The sequence below is a fragment of the Pocillopora damicornis genome, chromosome 8 (genome assembly GCF_964200805.1).
Source record: "Pocillopora damicornis chromosome 8, jaPocDami1.2, whole genome shotgun sequence".
NCBI lineage: Eukaryota > Metazoa > Cnidaria > Anthozoa > Scleractinia > Pocilloporidae > Pocillopora > Pocillopora damicornis.
In genome coordinates this window covers 13,676,752-13,701,495 of record NC_142677.1, presented here as the reverse complement: position 1 = coordinate 13,701,495, position 24,744 = coordinate 13,676,752, and the positions used below count along the sequence as shown (strand labels likewise).

Here is a 24,744-nt window from a genome sequence, read left to right as displayed (position 1 = left end):
TAAGATAAGAATCGTTACATCGGGGAATTTAAAGAATTGTTGATCAATTCTTATTGTGTTTTTACAAACTTCTTTTCAGTACCACATGCCATGGCTCTATGTAAACTCGAGAAGGCAAAGTTTTGAGCCCGAAGTTATTGTATCGGCTTGGTTCTAGTATCACTTTGTCTTTGGCACTGCAACCCTTGTTTTTCAATCGTCCTCGAAGCATTAAAAGCTCCCTCACACCCTGAGTACTTTTTAAACGTAATTTCGGATTGAGCAATTTTATTTCAGATCAGAATTTTCTTTGAATATTTTATATCATTGTGGTTTGCATATTTTGTTGTGGTTTGACCTTGCGACCGGTCGTTGTTTCTCTTGCGAGAATTTCACAATTTTAAAACATAACTCCTTTTCTAAGAACTATTCTCCTACAAGGATAAAACATAAACACTTTTCTTATACCTATTCCCAAGACGATACACTCTTAAGGTTTGGGAAGTCAGGTAAACAAAGCAACGTAACAAATAGGGATCTCATTACATGGCCTGTGATATTACTCTCTAAAACAAATTGTTTTGGTTTATATTCTTTTATACCATTTATATTCTATTTTATTCTATTCCTTAATTCCTTTCAAAAGAGGCAAGAGCAGTTGAGAAAAGTGCCTGCTTGGTTTGTCTTTAGGAACGTGATGAACATCATTTGGAAAAGTGTTTCGTAACAAACAATTTGAAGACAAGTTTCCATTAAGTGGAAACCTCAGTCTAATAAGAAAAAAAAAAACCCAAAAAATCTAACTGCCATTAATTTATTTTTACAGGCCATTTCTGTGGAAATACATTGACATTGCATAAGAAATTTGTAAAATAAGGTGCACTTAGCCTAACCCTCTGTGGTGTAGATATTTTCCGGACTTACCTCTTGAGGGTTAAAAGTTTGCCAACTTTGAACGATACGGTTTTTGTAGTTTCCCTGGTAGGTTGAAGTGGTATCTAAGGCAGCGATAACATTTTCTGATAATGTGTCGAATGAATTCCATAACGTGTTAGCAGTTGGAGAGGAAGAATTTCCTCCAATGTATTTGAATATCATCGTCCAACCTTAAAATAGAAAAAAAATCGTCAAAAATTGTGCAGGTTTGTGAAAAATGCTTGTTCCTTTGGAAAACTCTAGAAATAGTTTTTATAATTGACTGAATGGACATGACCTAAGTCCACGGACCTTCCTAGCAAGTGAGTTAGCCACTTCTAAATGAAATATTTTTTTGGGAAAAAAGGGGGTTAGTATGGAGAGAAACTGTGGTGCTGCGTCGGTGGGAGAGTATAACAGGGTAATCTAATGTTGTCAACTGAGTTGAAAACGTAAATTGGCCACCGTAAAGAGTTTAAAGGCTGACGTTTCGAGCGTTAGTCCTCATTTAGAGCGATACTGATGACCCTTACTCGAGGGTCTCAATGTGTTGATTGGTTTTACGGCTAACGATTAAGCTTTGGCCTATTTGTGGCTAACGGCTAATATCTTTCCATTGTGGTCAACAGAAAACACTCTGAGGTTGATTTTTTTTACGACTAACGCTTTAAATTTGCCAATTTTATACGCCTAACGGCTGAATTTTTTGGCCATTTTACGCCTAACGGTTAACCCCATTGAGCTCCTCTTATTTAGTTTGACGCACCACCTCCATCACTTGTCTGGTCGCAGTACACTGGGAATAAGTCTGATCCATGATTGGAAATTTTGTAGACTCCTGTTTCCTTTGGGGCTTGAGAACAGTTCTGAAGAAGAATGACTGGAAAAATAAAAAGCAGAAAAAAGATGCTTCTATGAATCCTTGCACACGTTGCAGTGATCTGCAGGTCTCTCTGCTGTGCTACACCTTTTGCTGTTCATTTCGAGAAAATACGCATTCATTTGCGTTAAGTTGTGAACAATTGCCTGGAAATACAATCATTAGAGACAAAAAACCACCATTTGCACGTAAATCAGATTCATTAACGATTTTTGCATTTTAATCAGCATTCAATAACAATTTTAGGCATTCTTAGGCGTCATTTGTCAAGCAAAAGAGAAAAATATACTTTCATTTGCGCTAACAGTCAAGTCATTTAAACTATCTTGAAAGTCAATAGAGACAATACATAATCAATATAGGGCATAAACCATTCATTAACATTTTTATCACACTGTTTGCAAGTCAAGAGCATTCCTGGACGGCCTTGGTATGAATAAGACAATCATTTATGTACTTGTACAAACAATTAAGCTTTTTTAATTTTCAATATTCAAACATCGAATTCCAATTGAAAAATACCAATTACAAAATTATCTTGTTTTGAATTTCAGTTTACCCTTCAATAATCTCTCTATTCAAACATTTTGGCAGGTAGGTCTGCATAAAGCAGTATCATTGCGCACTTTTAGCCGCGGTGAGAGTGTCGATGTTTCTGTGCAGAGCTCCAAGCAATTGTTGTGTTCGAAACTCCCCCAGTGGGATTCCTCCGGCTCTGGCCTCATCTCTGCTATCCATGCGTCTTTGAATTTCCGGACGCGAGATGTCAGCTTTGATCGCCGCTTTCAGACAGCTGATTACCTGCTCCACAGGAAAGGGCTGTAGGGAGGAAGCATTTTAAGCTCTGTGTTTTTGGCGGGAATGACCGGGTTTCGGTGGGCCGGTTCTCCGTCATACACAAAGATCACCTCCTCTTCGGGACTTGTCCTTGCCTGTGCCAGGAAGTTATCGAAACGCGAAGCATTCAATCCGCCAAGAGCTGCCGAGGAAAACACAAGTCCATTGATTGGCAAAATTGCCATTGTCACAGTCAAGTTTCGTCCTCGCTGGCCGCACACTTGACGGTACGCCCTCTCTCCCTGCTGCGCTCTACCATGGCTTCTGGCCGTCCAGATGTTGTAGCCGCATTCGTCGACAAACACACAGTGGCGCACTACGGCATGGTTCATAAACCAGGTGGCGTAATCCACTCACTTGTTCGTCACATCAGGTCTGTTTCTGTCCGCAGGGAGTGGCCTTGCAAGTTTCACTCGGAAAAGCATCCCGTCTAATGTCCTTGCCACGGTGCGGTCATGGATCTGAGGTTTTAGTGGTAGCCGTCTCCTCAGTTCACTGTTTATCTGAGCAAGTGTGAGTAAACAGTTTTCGTTTATGATTTCCTCTAGGCAATCTCTCATCTCTACGTCCACGCGCACGTTGTTTCTACCTCCTCTTGGTCTTTCCTAGATCCTGCCCTCTCTGATGTAACGCGCCACAATGCCTCTTGCTGTTGATCGGTTCACTCCGAGTGTGTTCGCGACCACAAGATAATCTTCCTCCTCGTCCTCAAATCCTCTCACGATTCATTCTCTGTGTTCGATTGATATTCGATTTCTTCGTGGCATTTTGCCTGCGGTCAGAAACCCTTTAGAAAGCGAATGAAGGGGACGAAATTTACTGAATGCAAGTTCTGGCAAAACTGGTGTTCAGTTGAAAATCACTACTTGCACGTTGAATATAGAAAACACTGAAATAATTTGTACGAGTGCATTAATGATTGTCTTGTTCCTACTACTGCCGTCCAGGAATGCTATTGAATTGCAAACAGTGTGATAAAAATGTTAATGAATGGTTTATGCACTAAATTGTTTGTGTATTGTCTCTATTGAATTTCAAGATGGTGTAAATGACTTGAATGTTAGCGCAAACGAAAGTATACTTTTCTATTTTGTTTGACGAGTGGCGCATAAGAATGCCCAAAATTGTTAATGAATGCTGATTAAAATGCAAAAATCGTTTTTGAATCTGATTTACGCGCAAATAATCGTTTTTTGCCGTTAGTGAATGTTTTTGCACGCAATTGTTCGCCTTTTCACGCAAATGAATGCGTATTTCCTCGTAATGAACAGTAAAAGGTGTAGTCTAATCCCCACATTCTCATGCTTCACATCGGAAATGCAATGATGGGCTTTTTTGGCAGTCAAGACGAAAATGTATCTTCATCAAATTCGAATACTTTTTGTGTAAAGCCTTTATATATGATTTCGATAGATTGGCACGAATGACTTCCTCACCACAAGTCGTAAAAGAATAACTCCTGTTCTCTAAAGTACAATGAGACGATTTTGAAAGAACAAAAACATGCTAAATTGTGTTGGAGGTTAATGATACCCCATCGTAAAAACACTTCACAACCTGAATTTGTCCCAAATTGTTAAGATTATCACCCGATGTTGTCATTAAACCATTTGGGCTGTGTTTTCCTTTTCACTCGCTTGAGTTTAAGTGGAAGAAATTTACCAACACGTCATTAAATATTTCATACTAGGTGTCGACAACGTCGTTGGGGTCCTCGAAAACAAACGCACAATCCTAAGGCGCTTCTTTCAAAGCAGCAATAAACTGTTCTTTGTCTATGTTCTTGACGTCACGGTAGGTGATTGTCGTATGTGCGATTGCGCTTTGTCTGACTGATTTGTATTTCCGGGTGACAAGGGTCGGTAGGTGATCAGACAGTCCTGATGGCAAACCTCGCACGTTTATTAGCCGCTTAAGGTGACTCGACCAAATATGATCGAGGTAGGTTTTGGACAATGGCCGGGTGACACCCTGTTTTTACGAATGGATGTTTTCCAAACTTCTTATCGCAAAGCACGTGATAAACTTCTCACCAAAGCTAAGAATAGCGGATCAGACAACGACTGGTTAAACTTCAGACATGCGAAAAATAACGTAAATAACTTAGGCAAACAAAGCAAGCATACTTCAAAGGTAAGTTCTCTGAAAACAGGCAAGACTCGAAAACTTTAGAATTTGATCAAATTCCTGTCAGGGAGTGACAAGCACGATTGTGGTCTCCAGCGGCTAGTTGATAACGGTGGGACTACTTCGAACAAAGCGGAAATTGCCGAGACACTGAACAGCTTCTTTATCAACCAGCAACCAACTTAAATCCTCAGTCAGAGCTCAAAAATGACTTGCGCTGTCAACCTAAGCAGGCACCCCTTCCTACGCCATATCAAGTGTCAAGAACGTTAAATCTCCCACAGATATCAAAGGAAAGAGTTGTAGACCTTCTCCTTTCTTTCTCCTTTAGATTAAACTGCTGAGAATTGCGGCACCAGCCATCGCTGATTCCCTCTGTAAGCTAATCAATTACTGCATCGACGCTCAGACATTCCCAACAAAGTGGAAAGTCGGTAAGGTGACCCCCATTTACAAGGGACAAGGAAGTCATAATGACAAGAATAACTATCGACCGATAACTGCGCTTCCGATACTTTCTAAGCTATTTGAGAAGCATGTTTGTGAACACTTGTACGACTTCCTTGAGGAAAATGCGTTACGCCATCACCTCCAGTCCAGATTCCTCAAATTCCACTCCACCGAGACCGCCCTCATTCGACTAATAGACCAGCTCGTATGTATTGACTACAGGAAAGCATTTGACCTCAAAAGACCATGATCTACTTCTAACGAAACTGAATGCCTCTGGGATATGTGGTCGCGAACTAGACTTACTACGCAACTATTTGAGTTAACGCAAACAATACGTAGTCATTGACGGATGTCGTTCTCCCCAAGAACTGTGACGGCTGGAATATCACAAGGGAGCATACTGGGCCCTATTATGTTTCTCCCGTTCATCAACGCCCTACCCTTGCCAGCCTAGCGTTCTACCGTTGACATCTATGCGGGTGACACCACTCTCAGTTTCTCATCCGACGTGACAGATGGACTTCTTGGCATCACATCAGCCCTTCAACAAGACCTAGGTGACCTTTCGCAGTGGTCGGCTGCCAACAAGATGGTCACAAACGCCGCCAAGACGAAATGTCTCGTAGTAACTAGGAAACGCCTTACAAATAAGATCGTTGCTATTTCTTTAAATCTTCATCTTGGGAACTCAAATATAGAGCAGGTGGATAGTCAGAAACTCCTAAGACTTACCATTGACCGACACTTAAGCTTTAATATTCACGTTGAAGAACTATGTAAGTAACTATCCCAAATAATAGCACTGCTTAGGAGGATAAGAAGATTCCTCCCCAATAAACAGCGCATATTATACTACAACGCCATGATAAAACAACTAATGTTATATGAATCAACTGTTTGGTCAAACTGTTCAAGTGATAACATAATGAGAGTCTTCAAGCTTCAAAAACGCGCTTCCCGAGTTATCTTGGAAGCTGATATAAGGTCAAACAGCGTGAAACTTTTTAAAAAGTTAGAGTGGCTCCTTTTTTATGACGAAGTCAAGTTAAATAAGTGCGTCTTAGTTTTTAAGCGTTTACTAGGAAGCCGTCCTTCACATATGTACGATATACTTAAATTTAATGCAGACCTACACACACGAACTGGTCGTTATAGTAAATTAATTCTCGCCTGCCCCCCGTTTAAATCATGAAACCGAGGGAGGGAGGACCTTTAGCGTATCTGCGACAAGGCTGTGGAACCAGCTACCTACTAACCTACAAAAAGAGGCGACAACAGTTTCTTCTTTCAGAAAGGCCTTTCACAGACAACGAGATACGATGAAGTAGAACATTTTAGTCCGAATGCGATTGTAAATTAAACCTCGCTTGCCTCGTTTCAATCGCGAAACCGAGGCGACCCAAGCGGCATATTTTATTCTATATAGTTTTTAGCTTGCATTCTTATAGACCTGTTTTATAAGCCTCGAATTCATTTTACATACATTTTATACATTTTAACTCTAATTATGGTACTTTTAGGATCAAAGGCCACTAGTTTATCAGTTTAATTACTGTTATGTGTTACACTCCTTAAATAAAGTTGTTATTATTATTATTATTATTATTATTATTATTAAGATGGAGGTTTTTCGTTATACACAACTAACATATTTAAACATGCAGTCAATGACTCTAGAGGATTTCGGAAATTTTCTAAAGCAGAAAAACAAGAATGTTAAGAAGCATAAAAAGGCGGGAATATTTGCATTACTTGATGAAAAAGCTACAAAATACCTTGGTCACAATTCTCTCCCCCGAGTCCTTGTGGACATACACAACGGTATCCTTTTGAAGTAAACCCAGCTTGACAAGTAGAATTTTTCTGACATGGGCTGCCTCCACAAGCATTCTGTGATGAAAAAAGGGAAACAGTGCTTTTCTTTTGTTGTATGCTAAGAGCACGAGTGCTTCTTGAGGGATTACTGTCATCATCATTATTATTATCATCATTATAATTTTGAAAAGACGTCATCAGAGTCACTCTCTCGAAAAAGCATTAAACCTTACAAAGATTTAATCTGGTCTCCAACATTTGGGAAATCAATTTCGTCATAAACGAGGTCTGTTGTATGCTGCACCGCGTCCCACTGATTTAAAATTGCCTAATTAAAGAGTTCAAGTGATCATGCCTAAACATAGCAACCTTTTGTTTCTGTTTACATTTCTGCGGTCAACAAGTCAGTCGTGTCAAGTGATATTTTAACGAAAAAAAAAAGTCTTTGTTGTGCTCAGGTTGTAAGGCTTACCTCAATTCCTCGGTAGCTGAAGCCATTTCTGGTTATGAAATTCACGCTGGTGACTTGTAAATGAGTGCTGTTATTCAGGTCACATGAAAGAATCTCACTTAGTACTAGCCCGTAGTTGTAAGACACACAGTCGGGGTTCTCATAACAAATTAGTTCACAGCTTAGTTCACTTTCAACTGGCACAGATTTGATTATATGATTAAGTAAATACTTGTCTTTGATGACTGGTTTGAATAGAATGGCTCTGCACTCATCTGAATTTGCTGTCACAGCTAAAAAGAAAACCAACCCGTCGTTATCCGTAACTGATCAACATTATCGATATGTGTCAATGAAAATTTATTTTTCGAGGCTCCTGTTAATTGCATTTTATTCCCCTTAAATAATGCGAGTTCCTTACATCTATAGCAAGGACTAACATTTGAAAAACTTATTGTGATGAATTTGGAAACGAATAGCGATGCGAACTCTTGCTTTCTTTGAGTTTGTCGGTGTCGTCGAGCTCGTTAGAGGAGAATAACGCGCACCACTTTCTTTCTTTGGCGGCAAAGTTCACAGAAACGCAGAGAGGATACACAAAATTGGCTCAAAAAGTATTTGTTTTCACCAAATTTTAGAATGATAATGTTCAATAACATGTTTATGTCAGGAGAGTAACTGCTTGCATTTTCTCATAAATACCTAATGTAGGGTACGAGACATCCATCTGCGGAATTGAACGGTAATTTGCATTGGGCCTATCTCATTTTTTTTACAAGGCTTTTCTACGGCGCTCAGCTTTTCAGTTCCGCGCAAGCGGAATATTTCCACTTTTGTAAATTCCTTCATTTGTGGGAGTAGACATTTTGTTTGTAGTACGCCTCGTAGAGCTATTCTGCGTGAACGGCAGATAAAAGTTCGTCATGTTTTTTTAATGAGCAAATGAGTTAGCACACTATGGGCCCACAACTTCTCTAAACTTATTAAAATGTACTATCCTCCAACTGTAAAAGATTAGACAGAAACGTCTGGATATGCTCCTCACTAATTTATCCAAGATTTTTGCGATTTCTTACGGTGCGATTCTATCGTATCACACTACTTCCCCTCTTCAACAGTTCACGAAACACATAGAGTTGGTTATTTAACCAAAGTTTAGCTTTAGTTTAAGAAAACCACTTTCTAAGCCATCTTCTATTTTGCCGAACCTTTCATCTGAACTTTTACGTTTTTGTGAACAGCGTTAGGAGGGCTGAAAGCTAATAGTAGAAGGACATTTATTCAATTTAATCAGCTCTTATTATAGAGAATCCTCGAGGTCCAATGATTAGGTGAAACCGTGGTTTGGGATAGTTTGGCGTCGTGCAAATAACCGGCCCATAATGTCAAAGAGCAAACAGCGGTAAATGCTAACGTGCTATTTCCATCAGAAAATTGAAAAGCTGCCATCTGTATCATGCAGGAAACATTAAAAACGCAATGACGATGACACCGTTGCTTCATCCTCTGTCAATCGCGCCTCTTTTTTTACGGTAGTAGTAAAAGAATCGATTTCTCAGTTTTCATTTTGTCAAAGAACATACTTGAATAACTAACCTTGTGACCAGGCAATCTTAGGTATCATTGAACACAGATCCAGTAACAGAAAACAGATCCAAGCGAAAGACATGGCACAAAGTCATACAGATATGGAGTTGTAGAAGCTGAATGTTTCCCAGTTGTACTAAGCTTGAGATTAGCTCCAATTAACTTCCTGTTCACTTTTCAACCAATAGCTGTCGAGAGTTCTATATATTTGCCTTTGATGGTACAATTTTGTTGAACAAGAAGTCCATATAAGGTATTATAAATTTATAACATAGCTAGTAAATTTGTCCAATCAAATTCAATTGCGCCAGCGTGCTTCACATTCTTATTGTGCACGCTCATGACGTCAGCAAACAAATCCCTCGAGAAAAAGATTTTCCATCGGGTTGAAAATGTTATAAAACAATTGGTTCATACGTCAAGAAGCTAGAGAGTAAGAGTTGCTCTCGGCTACGCCTCGAGCAACTCTTACGCATCTTTCGTGCTCTCCAAACTTCCCGCGTGCTTTATTTCTCGATGAACGCACGCTGACGTAGGAACCAATCGTTAAATGAGGAAACTTAAATATAATTTTTAACAGAATACCAAGGCGTTTAAACTCCGTTTAAGTGGCCAGTTTTGCTCAATAGAGGCTGCAAGAATGAAAGGCCGTCAATTGTTAAGATTATTTCTCTTGCTAACTTCACACATACCCACCGTTATGAAACTAATACAAAGTTGCCTGAAATTCCCATCTTATATATCAACTAACACAATAACTATAACCCTGTGTAAATTAACAAATTGACAAGAATATTAAAATATCTGCGTTACGACGATGAGCAGATATTTGTTTCCTGCACGTTCTGAATGGCAACGTATGTTTATTAGTGAGTGTCTTGATATGTATTATATTATTTGATAACTTTTTTGAATAACGGTATATAGTTGTTGAGTAATAAGAATTGAGAGTTCGTCCGTCGGGTCTGTGAACACCTCCGCACAGGCAGTTAATTTTAAGATCCACGAACTTTTGGCATCTCACCTCACGAAAGCAGGAGAAGATGGTGTAGCCATATTGGATCCATAGCGATCCATCCATTATTCAAGCAATCAGATCTGCTATTTCGACGTCGATCGCAAAATTAATCAAATCTACGCCAGCCAAAGTTTGCTCAAAGTTTTTCTGTAAGTAATGGCACTGCATTTGACCAAGCCGTAAAGAAGGTTCGTCGTGAGAACTACACTTGCGTCTGTAAGAGCAACTAACAACAACTTGATCATTAGTTTCAAGTCTTGATAAGATGTGTTAAGCTTCGAACGCTATGAAAAGTAGTTCCTCGGAGAGAGCGAAACGCGCCTCAAGAGAAGGTACTGCATTAGTATCGGAAAGAATAAAGGCCATGAAGCTATATCTAATAAGGGCAAGTTTCGTTGGCAAGTTGCGGTCAACGAACATCCATCTGAAAAGCTCGCGTCGTTCTGATGACGAAAAGAAAATGTCTCGAGCAGAGAGGAAAGCTGTTAAGGATAAGCGTCGTTGGCAGCAACGAGCCAGTTCTTCTCGAAAACCATCAAGGTCAATAGTAAAGCACTTTGGTATGATTTGTAGGATCTTGCAGTCATTTTTCGTACAACGTTAAAGCAGAATTTTTACCTCTCAACATTTCATTCGGATTATTAATTGCCTGGCATCCTTGGTCTTCGACGTACATACACAACCATAACCTCAGCGCCTCCGACGTCGGCTTGAGAAAAGAATGTAACAAAAAAAATTAACCGATAAATAACAGATAGTAAACTATTTATTGAGATCTCATTAAATAGACATAATACATAATTAGAGATAGATGGAGAGGAAAACAAATAAAAAGTTGGCTAAAGTGACCTTTCCCGAATGAAACCTGTTTTTGAGCAACGGCCTTGTAATCATCGGAAAGGTTAAATTTCAGATGAATCGTGCAGTTATCACACTTCTCCTCTCAATTTCCTACCGGAATTTTGCCCAATAATTAACAATTGCAATTAAATTCTGACACTCAGATGATATAGTGAGAGGGGAAAGGGAGACGGGGCGTCTTAAAATGTCACTATTACACAATATTTATGAAAGGTCGACATGGCAATCTGGCGAGTACTCTCTATTTGAAACAGTGTGACTTCCCCCTCCCTTTGAAAAAATCCAGGTCACGCCCCTGTTGAAGAAAAGGAAATTGCCAAGTAATCCAAGAAGGAGTCGGCTAGATGAGTTCAACGATTATCTCAGCAAAACAAAAACAGAATGTTTATTGCATAACGTTTTATCTGCTTTAATAAAAAAATAATGAATGGCAACGAAACCATTCCATGATGTTTGTTTAGGAAATATCTTGTTATTTCCCTGATTTAATAACAAAAAAACAAGCAAACAAACAAAAACAGTAACGGAGGTCTTCCAAGATTTCTTACATCAGTTTGTACCATAACAGATGTATTCCAAGATTTTTAAAATCAATTTCTACCTGATGCATTATTCCATGTGATTTTGTGAGTTTTCTTACTGTACAGAATTGCCGGCATAGGGTGAAATTTCTCCCAGTCACAGTAACATCCCCCGATCATAAACCACCCAACATCATTACGGCATCCTGCGTACTTAGTTGTAATTTCAAAGTTTCGTGCACCGTGATGGCCATTGATGCGAAAGGGTTTTAAAGTTGTCGCATTCTTAAGATCAGTCCATGGTGATTGAAGTAGATTATTTTGTGTAAACCAGTCCACGTTAGCTGTTCCTTTGGCATTGAACTTCATAGACATAACTTCTGCTCCATTTGTGTAAAGCACTACACGGACCTAAAGTCATACAAGAAAATGATATGTTGTCTACATGTCAAATACATGAGTATGGGGTAAGATGAGAATCGTTACATCGGGGAATTTAAAGAATTCTTGATCAACTTTTTATTGTCTCTTTGCAAACCTATTCTGAAGGATTCCTACAGTTTATCAATCAATATCAATCAATCAGTACTACATAACATGAGTATATGTAAAATCGAGAAGGCTGATTTTTGAGCTAGAAGTTATTTTATCGGCTTGTAGTCTAGTATCACTCTGTCTTGGGCACGGCAACTTTTGTGTTTCAATTGTCCTCGAAGCATTAAAAGTTCTCTAACACCATGAGTACTTTTTAACATAATTTCTGATTAAGCACTTTTGTTTCAGCTCAGAATTTTCTTTGGATATATTATATCATTGTGGTTTGCATATTTTGTCGTGGTTTTACCTTGCGACCAGTCACAGTTTCTTTTGAGAATTAAAGATATGGAGTGCGAGAACTACACACAATTTTAAAACATAATTCCCTTTCTAAGAACTGTTCTCCTGCAAGGATAAAAGATGAGCACTATTACCTGGCACTGAGTACCTATTCCCAAGACGATACACTCTTAAGGTTTGGGAAGTAAGGTAAACAAAAGAACGTAACTAATAGAAATCTCATTGCATGGACAGTGATATCTCTCTTTGAAACAAATTGTTTGGTGTATGTTGTTTTATAATCTTTATATTACATTCTCTTCTATTCCTTAATTCGTTTTAAAAAAGGCACGAGCAGTTCAGAAAAGTGCCTGCTTGATTTACCTTTAGGAACATGATGAACATCATTTGGAAAAGTGACAGACAATTGAAGACAAGTTTCCATAAGGTAGAAACCTCAGGCTAATAAAAAAAAATCCAAAAAAAGTCTAATTGATTTATTTTTGTAGGCTATTTCTAAGGAAATACATTAACGTTGCACAAGAAACTTGTGCATGGATTTAGGTGCATTTAGCCTAACCCTCTGTGATGTAGATATTTTCCGGACTTACCTCTTGAGGGTTAAAAGTTTGCCAACTTTGAACGATACAATTTTTGCAGTTTCCTTAGTAGGTTGAAGTGGTATCTAAGACAGCAATAACATTTTCTGATAATGTATCGGATGAACTCCATAACGCGTCAGCAGTCGGAGAGGAAGAATTTCCTCCAATGTATTTGAATACCATCGTCCAACCTTAAAATAAAAATAAATGACAGAAATAGTCCAGGTTAGTGAAAATTGCTTGTTCCCTTGGAAAACTCTAGAAATTGTTTTTTTGAATTGACTGCATGATTATAGACCTTAGTCCACGGAGCTCCCTAGCCAAGTGAGTCAGGCACCTCTGAATCAATTAGAAAAAGGGGGTACGTTTCTAAAGAAACTGTGGTGCTGCGTCGGTGGGAGAGTATAACAGGATAATTTAGTATTATCAACAGGATTGAAAACGTAAATTGGCCACCGTAAAAAGTTTATGGGATGACGTTTCGAGCGTTAGCCTTTTGTCAGAGAGATATTGATGACCCTTACTCCAGAGACTTAATGTGTTGATGGCTTTTACGACTAACGATTAAACTTTGGCCTATTCACGGTTAACGGCTGATATCTTTCCATTGTGGTCACCAGAAAATACTTTGGGGTTGATTTTTTTTACGACTAACGGTTTAAATTTGTCAATTTTGTACGCCAAACGGCTGAATCTTTTGGCCGTTTTACGCTTAACGGTTAAGCCCATTGAGATCCTTGTAATAAAATATGCGCTTATTGTCTTCATCAGGCGATGAGGTCGATTGTTTACGTGTTTACATGGAAGAATTTGAGGGACAGGCGATAACAAATGCGACTTGCAAATCTAAGATCTGGAAACGATATGTAGATGACACTTTCACAGTCTTAGACCGGGACCATGTCGATGGCTTTTTTACAACATCTAAACAGTCAACAGCCTACTATTCGTTTTACCATGGAAATCGAGAAAGATAACACCATTCCTTTTCTCGACACAACAGTCACAAGGGAAACAGACGGTCTTCTCACTATCACTTTCTACAGAAAGCCCACCCACACTGACCAGTACCTAACCTATGATGTACATCACCCTCAGTCAGTAAAGTGTGGTTTTGTTAAGTGTCTATAGGACCGAGCCAAACACCACACAACGAAACCGTCAGGTATCTCTGAGGAAAAGAAAAACTTGTCATCAGTACTTGTTTCTAATGATTATCCTTCTTCATTTGTACGAAAACTTGCAAAGACAACAAGCGTAACAGCCAACAAAGAACCCGCGGAAGAATTTAAATCTACCGCCGTTCTCCCCTACATAAAGGGTGTATCAGAGGTTCTTCGCCGCTGCCTACAAAAACAAGGCATACGAACCGTATTGCAGTCGAAACGCCGCGTGTGACTCTATCGTGGAACAAACGAACAAAGTTCATCTCCTATCGAGATCCTTTTATTTAGTTTGACTTCCTCACTACAAGTCGTAACATAATAACTCTTGTTCTCTAAATCGCAATGTGTAGGTTTGAGGAAAAAAAAAACATGCTAAATTGTGTTAAGTTAATGATTCCCCAAGCCGCAAAACGGATTGGCCATCGACAACCTAAGATAATTATGATATAAACAAATACTTCCTAAGAAGTAGAAGGGGGTTTTTCGTTATACACAGCTAACATTTAAAAATGCAGTCAATGACTTTAGAGAATTTCGGAAATTTTCTTAAGCAAAAAAACAAGAATACCAAGAAGCATAAAAAAGGCAGGAATATTTACATTACTTGATGAATAAGCTTTAGTCACAATTCTCTCCCCCTAATCCTTGTGGACAGACACAACAGTATCCTTTTGAAGTAAACCCAGATTGACAAGTAGAATTTTTTGACATGGGCTGCTTCCACAAGGATTCTGTGATGAAAAAAAAAAAGGACACAGTACCTTTCCTTTTTTGTATGCTAAGAGCACGTGTGCCTCTTGAGGAATTACTATCATCATCATTATTATTATCATCATTGTAATTTTGAAAAGAGGTCATCATAGTCATTCTTTCGAAAAAGCATTAAGCTTAAAAAAGATTTCACCTGGTCTCCAACATTTAGGAAATTAATTTCGCCATGAACGAGGTCTTTTGTATGCCGCATCGCGTCCTACTGATTTAAAATTGCCTAATTAGAGATTTCAAGTAATCATGCCAAAACATAGCTACCTTTTCATCACAGAATCCTTGTGGAAGCAGCCCATGTCAGAAAAATTCTACTTGTCAAGCTGGGTTTACTTCAAAAGGATACCGTTGTGTATGTCCACAAGGACTCGGGGGAGAGAATTGTGACCAAGGTATTTTAAGCTTATTCGTCAAGTAATGCAAATATTCCTGCCTTTTAATGCTTCTTGGTATTCTTGTATTTCTGCTCAAGAAAATTTCCGAAATTCTCTAAAGTCATTGACTGCATGTTTAAATGTGTTAGTTGTGTATAACAAGAAACCTCATTCTCACTTCTCAGCAAGTATTTGTTTATATCAATAATCACCTTAGTTTTCGATGGCCAATCCGTTTCGTGGCTGGCTTGGGCAATCGCTAACCTCACCTCTAACACAAATCGTCCAGTTACGATTTAGAGAACAAGAGTTATTATGTTACGACTTGTAGTGAGGGAGTCATTCGTGCCAGCCTATTGAAATCATACATAAAAGCTTTACACAAAAAGTATTCGATTTTGATGTTTTGTAAAGTGAGAATACAGGGATCAGACCAGTACAACAGAGAGACCTACAGATCACTGCATCGTGTTCAAGGACTCGTATAAGCACCTTTTCTACTTTTAATTTTTCCAGTCATTCTGACTCAGAACTGTTCTCAAGCCCCAAAGGAAACAGGAGTCTACAGAATTTCTAATCATAGATCAGACTCGTTCCCAGTGTACTGCGACCAGACAAGTGATGGAGGTGGTACGTCAAACTAAATAAGAGGATCTCGATGGGTTAACCGTTAGGCGTAAAACGGCCAAAAAATTCAACCGTTATGCATATTAAATTGACAAATTTTAACTCTTCACGGTGGCCAATTTACGTTTTCAACTCAGTTGATAACACTTGATTACCTTGTTATACTCTCCCACCGACGCAGAAACTTACCCCCTTTTTCCGAATAAGTAGTTGATTTAGAGGTGGCTAACTCACTTGGCTAGGAAGGTCCTTGGACTTAGGTCATGTCCATTCAGTCAATTCGTAAAACCATATCTAGAGTTTTCCAAAGGAACAAGCATTTTTCACGAACCTGGACTATTTTTGACAATATTTTTTCTATTTTGAGGTTGGACGATGATATTCAAATACATTGGAGGAGATTCTTCCTCTCCGACTGGTGACACGTTATGGAGTTCATCCGACACATTATCAGAAAATATTATCGCTGCCTTAGATACCACTTCGACCTACCAGGGAAACTACAAAAACCGTATCGTTCAAAGTTGGCAAACTTTTAACCCTCGAGAGGTACGTCCGGAAAATATCTACACCACAGAGGGTTAGGCTAAATGCACTTTAGCTTACAATTTTCTTATACAATGTTAATGTATTTCCATAGAAATGGCCTGTAAAAATAAATCAGTTAGACTTTTTTGGATTTTTTTTTCCATTTGCCTGATCGAGCTTTCCATCTTATGGAAGACTTGTCTTCAAATTGTCTGTCACGAAACACTTTTCCAGATGCTTTTCATCATGTTCCTAAAGACAAACCAAGCGGTTTTACACAAAATAATCTACTTCAATCACCATGGACAGATCTTAAGAATGCGACAACTTTAAAACCCTTTCGCATCAATGGCCATCTGGGTGCACGAAACTTTGAAATTACAGCTAAGTACGCAGGATGCTCTAGTGATGTTGGGTGGTTTATAATCGGAGGACCTTACTGTGCCTGGGAGAGATTTCACCCTGTGCCGGCAATTCTATACAGCAAGAAAACTCACAACATCAAATGGAATAATGCTCAAGGTAGAAATTGCATAAAGAAATCTTGTAATACTTCTGTTACTGTTTTTGTTTGTTTTTGTTTTTTTGTTATCAAATCAGGGAAATAACAAGATATTTCCTAAACAGACCTCATGGAATGGTTTCGTTGCCGTTCATTTATTCTTAATTTTTTTTTATTAAAGTAGATATAACGGTATGTTATAACCATTCTGTTTTTGTTTTGCTTAGATAATCGTAACTTTTCTTCTTCAGGGGCGTGACCAGGATTTTTGAAGCGGGGATGGGAGGGGGGGGGGTCACACTGTCTCAAATAGAGAGTACTCGCTAGATTGCCATGTCAACCTTTGATAAATGTGCTGTAACAGTGACATTTTGAGATACCCCGTTCCCCTACCCCCTCTCTATATTTAATCTGGGTGTCAGAATTTAATTGCAATTGTTAATTACAGGGGCAAAATCTAGAATGGAAATTAGGAGGAAAGAAATTTAATAGCTGCACGAGTCATCTGAAATTTAACATTTCCGCTGATTACAAGGCCGGTGCTCAAAAACCGGTTTCAGTAAGGAGAGATCAATTCTGCACTTTTTATTTGCCTTCTTCTCCATCCACCTATAAATTTGGATTATGTATCACGGCAATCGTTTATTTAATGAGATCTCAATAAAAAAGTTTACTATGTATTAATTATCGGTGAACTTTTTTTCATATAATCTTTTCTCAAGATGATGTCGGAAGCGCTGAGGTTATGGTTGTGTATGTACGTTGAAGACCAAGGATGCCAGGCAATGAATAATCTGAATGAAATGTTGAGAGGGAAAACTTCTGCTTTAACGCTATATTCAAAATGACTGCAAGATCCTACAAATCATATTGAAGTGCTTTACTATTGACCTTGATGGTTTTCGAGAAGAACTGGCTCGTTGCTGCCAACGACGCTTATCCTTTACAGCTTTTTTACAGCTTAACTTAACACATAACTTGAGACATATCGAAACACTCACTAGTAAACACATTGCCATTCAGAACGTGAAGGAAAAAAAAATATCTGATTTGCTTTGTAACGCAGATATGTTAATGTTCTTGTCAATTTGTTCATTTACACAATGTTATAGTCGTTGTGTTAGTTTTTATATAAGATAGGAATTTCAAACAACTTTGTATTAGTTCGATAACGGTACGTATGAAGTTAGCAAGAGAAATAACCTTAACAATTGACGGCATTTCATCCTTGCCGCCTCTATAATACCTTGTATGGAAATCTTGTTCAAGGAATTGTACAGTAAATGGCAAATAGACAGAACTCTTGACAGCTATTGGTTGAACAGTAAACAGGAAGTTAATTGGAGCTAATATCATGCTTAGTACAGCTGGGAAAAATTCAGTTTGTACAACTCCATGTCTGTATGTCTTTATGCCATATCTTTCACTTGGATCTGTTTTCTGTTACTGGATCTGTGTTCAGTGATACCCAAGATTTCCTGGTTACAAGGTTGGTTATTCAAGTATGTTCTTTGACAAAATGAAAACTGAGGTATCGATTCTTTCAATACTACTGTAAAAAAAAGGCGCGATTGACAGAAAATAAAGCAACAGTGTGATCGTTATAGTGTTTTCAGTGTCTGCTGCAAGCTACAGATGGCGGCTTTTCAATTTCATGATGGAAATAGCACGTTAGTATTTACCGCTGTTTGCGGCTATTTAAATTAAACCGAGTTAAAAATTCCGGATAATTTTATTTTAATTTTACATAAGCGAAAAAACAATTAAGTTAATTAATTAAAGAAAAAAGAAAAATTACCATTTTCCTGTTGTTATCTTATAATGATATATACCACCAACGAAACAGAAGAACATCTTTGTCATAGCAAGTTAAGCCTCCTTTCATCTTTTTGGATTAATCTCTAACGGAATCTAATATTTAGGGCATCATAAACTTTTATAAACTTTGACATATTTTTTTTCACCAAGAGAAAACAAACGCCTTTTTCGACACAGCGTATGACTTCTCTTGTCTAAACGTCATATCTGCCTCAATTGCATTCAAGAGGCAATTTTTTAGCATTCTTAAAAGACTAAAGATTCTCTGGAGGAAGTTCAAAGTATAATGAAAAATGGATTTCCTTAAAAATAAACGAAAAATATTTCGAACATTTGGTCTCGATTTAATATTTGAGCGCCATTCCAGCGAATTAATCAGTGATAAATTCTCTGGAATGGTACTCGCTTACTTTTGCGTTGAGCGGCTTCATCTGCCTTAACGGAAGCAAAGTCGTACAGTCTACAATTTTGTCGTATTCTGCATTTAATAATCTATTCATTGTTATTAACTATATTTTAGTTTCAAGCGAATCATCGCGTGTAAATGTTTTTTTTTCTCTAAAGGCACTTGCTAAGATGCGGAGTAACCTTAAAGGCAAAGACAGAAATAATGGCAAGAACTTTTGTTATTGATAGAAACAAGACCAGTTTCATCCGTCTCGCGGGTAAAAGGAAGGAATCTATCCAAAAACCCCCATTCAAAGTTTCTAGTTTGCAGGAATCAATACGTTTCTTCCCCAAATAGTTACAGTTAAGAATATTCTAACTTATAGTAATTACCTTCAACCCACAGAAACTCGTAATGATTTGGATTCCGAGTATAAGCAGAATTCAAAACAGAATCTGCTTTCAGTGGACAAGTTCCGTTATCTAAATGTACCCCGAATTGGCATGATCACACCATATCATGACTTCGAATGTTAAATGTCTTGATCATCCTCTCTGCGTTTCTGTGAACTTTGCCACCGAAGGAAAAAAAGTGGTGTGCGTTATTGTCCTGTAACAAGTTCAACGACCCCGACAAACTCAAAGAAAGCAAGAGTTCGTATCACTATTCGTCTCCAAATGCATCACTATAAGTTTTCCAAATGCTAGTACTTGCTACAGATGTAAGGAACTCACATTAATTTAAGGGGGACAGAACGTCAATAATGTTGATCAGTTACGGATAATGATGAGTTGTTCTTCTTTTTACTTGTGACCGTAAAGCCATTTCTGGTTATGAAATTCACGCTGGTGACTTGTAAATGAGTGCTGTTATTCAGGTCGCATAAAGGAATCTCACTTAATACTGGCCCGTAGTTGTAAGACACACAGTTGGGGTCCCCATAACAAATTAGTTCACAGCTTACTTCACTTTCAACTGGCACATTTTTGATTATGTGATGAAGTAAATACTTGTCTTTGGTGACTGGGTTGAATAGAATGGCTCTGCACTCATCTGAATTTGCTGTCACAAGTAATAAGAAAAGCAACCCATCATTATCCGCAACTGATCAACATTATTGATAGGTGTCGATGAAAATTTATTTTATCCCTCGAGACTCCTGGTAATTGCTTTCTATCCCCCTTTCATAAAGCGAGTTCCTTTCATCTATAGCAAGTAGTAGCATTTGGAAAACTTATAGTGATGCATTTGGAAACAAATAGTGATGCGAACTCTTGCTTTCTTTGAGTTTGTGGGGGTCGTTGAACTTGTTACAGGACAATAACAGGCACCACTTTTTTCTTTGGCGGCAAAATTCACAGAAACGCAGAGAGGATGATGTAGACATATTAAGATACATTCAAAGTCGTTATATGATGTGATAATGTCAATTTGGGGTACATTTAGGTAATGGAACTTGTGCACTGAAAGTAGATTCTGTCTTGAATTCTGCCTATACTCGGAATCCAAATTATTACGAGTTTCTGTGGGTTCAAAATAATTACTATAAGTTAGAATATTCTTAACTGTATTTGGGGAAGAAACGTCTTGATTCCTGCAAACTAGAAACTTTGAATGGGGTTTTTTGGATAGATTCTTTCCTTTTATTCGAGTGACGGATGAAAGTGGTCTTGTTTCTATCAATAAACGCTTTCCAATCTATTTTGTGTTTTCCAAAATAGCACATTTTTGGATAAATTAATGATTTTCCTCTGCAAGTTTTGGTAATCACTTAAAAATTATCAAATCTAGCGGACAAATTTTAAAATAAATTGAAAATTTACATTTTCCTCTGCAATATTAAGCGCGTCCGTAAGAAACTATGTGTTAATGGACAATCATGAAAAGATGCAGAGGTAATCCGTCTAATCTGCTAACAGTCAGTCACTGAATGTTGCAGAAATTCTGCAACCTCTCATGCACTGTGTGTTGCAGAAATTCTGCAACCAATAGTCCACTGGATGTCGCAGAAATTCTGCTACCACTCACACACTGGATGTTGCAGAAATTCTGCGACCCTTTATACACTGGGTGTTGCAGAAATTCTGCGACGACTCATACTCTAAGTGTCGCAGAAATTCTGCAACCACTCATACATTGGGTGTCGCAGAAATTCTGTGACAACTCATACGCTGGGTGTTGCAGAAATTCTGCAACAACTCATTCAGTGAGTGTCGCAAAAATTCTGCAACCTCTCATTCACAAGGTATTGCAGAATGTCACAGAATGTCACTGAATGTCACAGAAACACTGTGACAACTCATACACCGGATGTTGCAGAAATTCTGCATCCTCTCATTCACCAAATGTTGCAGAAATTCACTCATGGATACAGGAATATAACAGTCTTTCTCTAGCCAGTCAATAACAGATGCCACAAATATTCTGTCAATTAACTTTCAACAGGAATTATGTACCTAAAATAGCACATGGCTTAATGCCACATGATAAAATGCGAATATTAAAAATGTTAAAAAAAAAAGTAAGCAATACAACATACAATTTAAGTCATATCACTTTATTTTATGATCAGATACAAAAACTGACTGAAAAATATCATTAATTTATAAAATTGAAGTTTGTTATACAGCAAATAAGCAATCTACTCTATATAGTCACGATTTCAGTCCTTTGACCTATTTTAAAATATCTGTATACGTGATGAATTGAGAGCAAATATATCATTTAAATCTTGCATTGTCTTGCAAAAGACTACAAGGAAATTAATGCTCAACCTTCTGATGGAAACTTTAAACCGTTCACTATTCAGAGGAAAACTAAATTAACAGTATCACAGATTTTAATTAATATCTCCACCAATGTTTACAGTAGGTAATAATGCTACATATGTATCTCAATAAGAGGGCAAAAATAAGCCTCTAGGAAAAACAATCCTCTCTCTCTGTCAGCTGCAACTGTTTCCAGACTAAGAAAAATCAAACCGTGCAATGTTGCCTAATAAATCACAAACCAATGAAAGGGATAATGTACTGAAGACCCACTCTACAAAGCCATTGTGAGGGCGCCTCTGGTTTTGGCCGGGTTCTGCATTGAAAACAACGACGGAATCCAAGAAATCTGAAATAATTCACTAATGTTTAATGCATCGTATCAATTTTCGCAACAACAAAATTGGCCTAAAATGTGCTTTTATCAAATGTTTGTGGGTTCTACATCTCCATCGAGGACTGAAAACATACAATTCATAAACAAGAGATCGACTTAGAGATGACGATTCAATAAGCGTTTGGTAAAATTGTATCTATATCGATGAGATCGCAAACTTGTGCCTGGAAAACAAAGTTTGACTCAGACCATTTATCGTTACCTAATCGCTCTATATTTATCGTTACCCAATCGCTCTGACCAAGGGCGAACGCTCGAAACGTCAGCCTTTAAACTCTTTGCAGTGGCCAATTTACGTTGTCAACTCAGTTGATAACACTAAATTACATTTATTGTTACGATACATTACGACTGAAGTTCGCGTTACCTGTCACACTTGCATACTTTTGACCTCTTGTCAACCTTGAAATTTGAAAAGTTATCGACACTGAATTGCTGCTTGTGATACTTTGTATTCAGGTGATTTTAACTTTACCTTCAATTTCTAATTGACTCTCTAAATCCGGAATTATTTCTCCATAAATGAAAGATCCTGCATTCAAAGAATTGTTTGAGTCATCGAAGTCAACCCACTGATCTTCATTGGGATGTCTTTCCTCTGGTGGTGATTCCCGAATCGTAAAAATTATCATGGCTCGTAGAAATGGGATATGTTTCCGGTGCCCTCGCCATCATCGGTTGAAATATTTTTGTTCGACGGATACAAATTAACTCAACTCAGAGTCTGACAAGAGCGCATAGCAAACAAAACTGACTAAAGCCCAATTCTACGATTTTTTGGGATATTACGAGCGGATGTCGGCGGTTTGTAAAACAATAGGTTGAAGGGACTTTTGTCCCTCGTTGGTGAAATTGCACAGTGCACAGCTTACGAGTTCTAATCGAAATACTAACCCTATACTCGCCAATTTGGTATATAATGCAAACGAATGGAGACTTCATATCTTTAACTAGGCCTACCGTGAGCGCTAAGCATGTGAAGGTCAGTATTCATTGAGCGAAATCGGTGCCTTTCAAAACCGCCGGCGTCGCGGCTCTTTAGTTTTATAATTAACCATAATTGAGTGCATGCCTAAGGGCCAAGTCGCACTAGAGGACAATTTCAGATTTGTCCAGGACAAGTCTGACTTGAAATCGGCCAGTGACAAAAAATTTGTCCGGAAAGCTACAGTCGCACTTGAGAACAAAATCTGTGAACAAAACATCACACCATGCTGTGAGCGTCACGCAATTTCCCGCGAAGCAGCCTTTACCCGCTGTTTCAATCCACAAACCGCGACACGAGGGATCTCAAAATGTTTCCACGAAGAATTCTAGCAATAATATTTTTCTTCTATTTTCTGGTTCTTCATCAGCAAGCAAATATCAATATCAATTTAATGATATGTTGTCTGTTATTAATGCAGAATTTACGTGCACAAAACATTCTAGTGACACGATGTATTCGCCGACAACGAAATCGTTATCGAAGACGAGCACCATACTATTGGACTCTTCCTCGTCCAGTCGAATCGTGGTTCGAGATCCATTATACTGATCGAACAATACCTGGGGACTACTTTCGAAGGCTCTTACGAATGAACAGAGAAAGCTTTGATTTGTTGCTCAACGTAATTCGTAACCGGCTGACGAGACAGAATACAGTTCTGCGAAATTGCCTCACTCCTGAAAAGGTCCTTGCTTGTGGTTTGCTTCGCCTTGCACACGGAAATTCATACGAAACAATAGGACCTGCGCTAAACGTCGGCAGAACTACAGCAATAGAGGCTTGTCAAGACGTGGTTGAGGCTCTTTATGACTTAAGGAATGAGTACATCGAATTCCCAACAACAGTGGCCGAGACAATGAGGTGTATAGACATTTACGGACAAATCACGACTTCCAAACATTGTTGGGGCCATAGATGGCACTCATATCAAAATAGTTGCTCCTAGAGACAGTGCTGTTGATTATTTTAGTCGAAATCAGCAACATGATTTCATTATTCAGGCCGTTGCTGACGGTAAGGGATTATTTCTTGACTTTGCAGCGGGTTATCCGGGAAGTATCCACGACGCTAGGGTATATCGAAACAGCTCGCTTTATCTAAGAGCAAGCAACGGAGATATACTCAAGGAACCCGTTGAAAGAATCGGCATCACAGATATTCAGCCTTACCTGGTAGGAGACAGCGCATACCCTATTTCCCCCTGGCTTATGAAGCCTTATCCTGAAGCGACGCGTGACCCTGGCGAGATAACATTTAACAAGGAACTGTCGTCTGCACGAGTAACCATCGAGTGCGCTTTTGGCTGCCTCAAAAGTCGTTGGCGAATTCTACAAAAGCGGTTGGATAGCAGAATAACTTTTTCTGTGAAGATTGCCATTGCTTGTGCAGTGCTGCATAACTTTTGCATTAAAATTGGGGACGAATGGGAGGATGATTTTTACGATGACGATGATGACCGCGGAAACGAACAGAACAATGACTTAATGCAGGACGGGGAAGATATAAGAGAGTTGCTAAAAAACAGTCTATGATTCTTCAAATCCCTTTTTAAAGAGAAGTG

At 38.5% G+C, this 24,744-nt stretch overlaps 1 protein-coding gene and 2 pseudogenes across 1 annotated transcript; 1 reads left to right on the top strand and 2 right to left on the bottom strand.

The window, feature by feature from the left end:
- Window positions 1-579: 579 nt before the first annotated feature.
- On the bottom strand, window positions 580-10,751 carry LOC113679942 (uncharacterized). Its single transcript, XM_089214163.1, has 5 exons — window positions 10,681-10,751; window positions 9,054-10,288; window positions 7,479-7,750; window positions 6,967-7,081; window positions 580-1,774 (listed from the first exon to the last, which is right to left on the bottom strand). The coding sequence occupies exons 2-5, from the start codon at window positions 9,124-9,126 to the stop codon at window positions 1,647-1,649; spliced, it is 588 nt and encodes a 195-aa protein (XP_089070289.1). The 5' UTR covers window positions 9,127-10,288; window positions 10,681-10,751; the 3' UTR covers window positions 580-1,646.
- LOC149041477 (uncharacterized) lies at window positions 2,390-3,498 on the bottom strand (annotated as a pseudogene).
- Window positions 10,752-13,611: 2,860 nt separating the features above from the next.
- On the top strand, window positions 13,612-14,321 carry LOC149041476 (uncharacterized; annotated as a pseudogene).
- Window positions 14,322-24,744: the final 10,423 nt, after the last annotated feature.

What these genes read in the sequence shown, in the direction of transcription:
- LOC113679942 (XM_089214163.1), bottom strand. Translation starts at nt 9,126, where the DNA reads ATGTCTTTCGCTTGGATCTGTTTTCTGTTACTGGATCTGTGTTCAATG. An exon ending in TCAGCTACCGAGGAATTGAG is followed by an intron (nt 7,082 to 7,478) that starts GTAAGCCTTACA and finishes TTTTCATCACAG; the next exon opens with AATGCTTGTGGAGGCAGCCC. An exon ending in GGGAGAGAATTGTGACCAAG is followed by an intron (nt 1,775 to 6,966) that starts GTATTTTGTAGC and finishes TTATTTTTCCAG; the next exon opens with TCATTCTTCTTCAGAACTGT.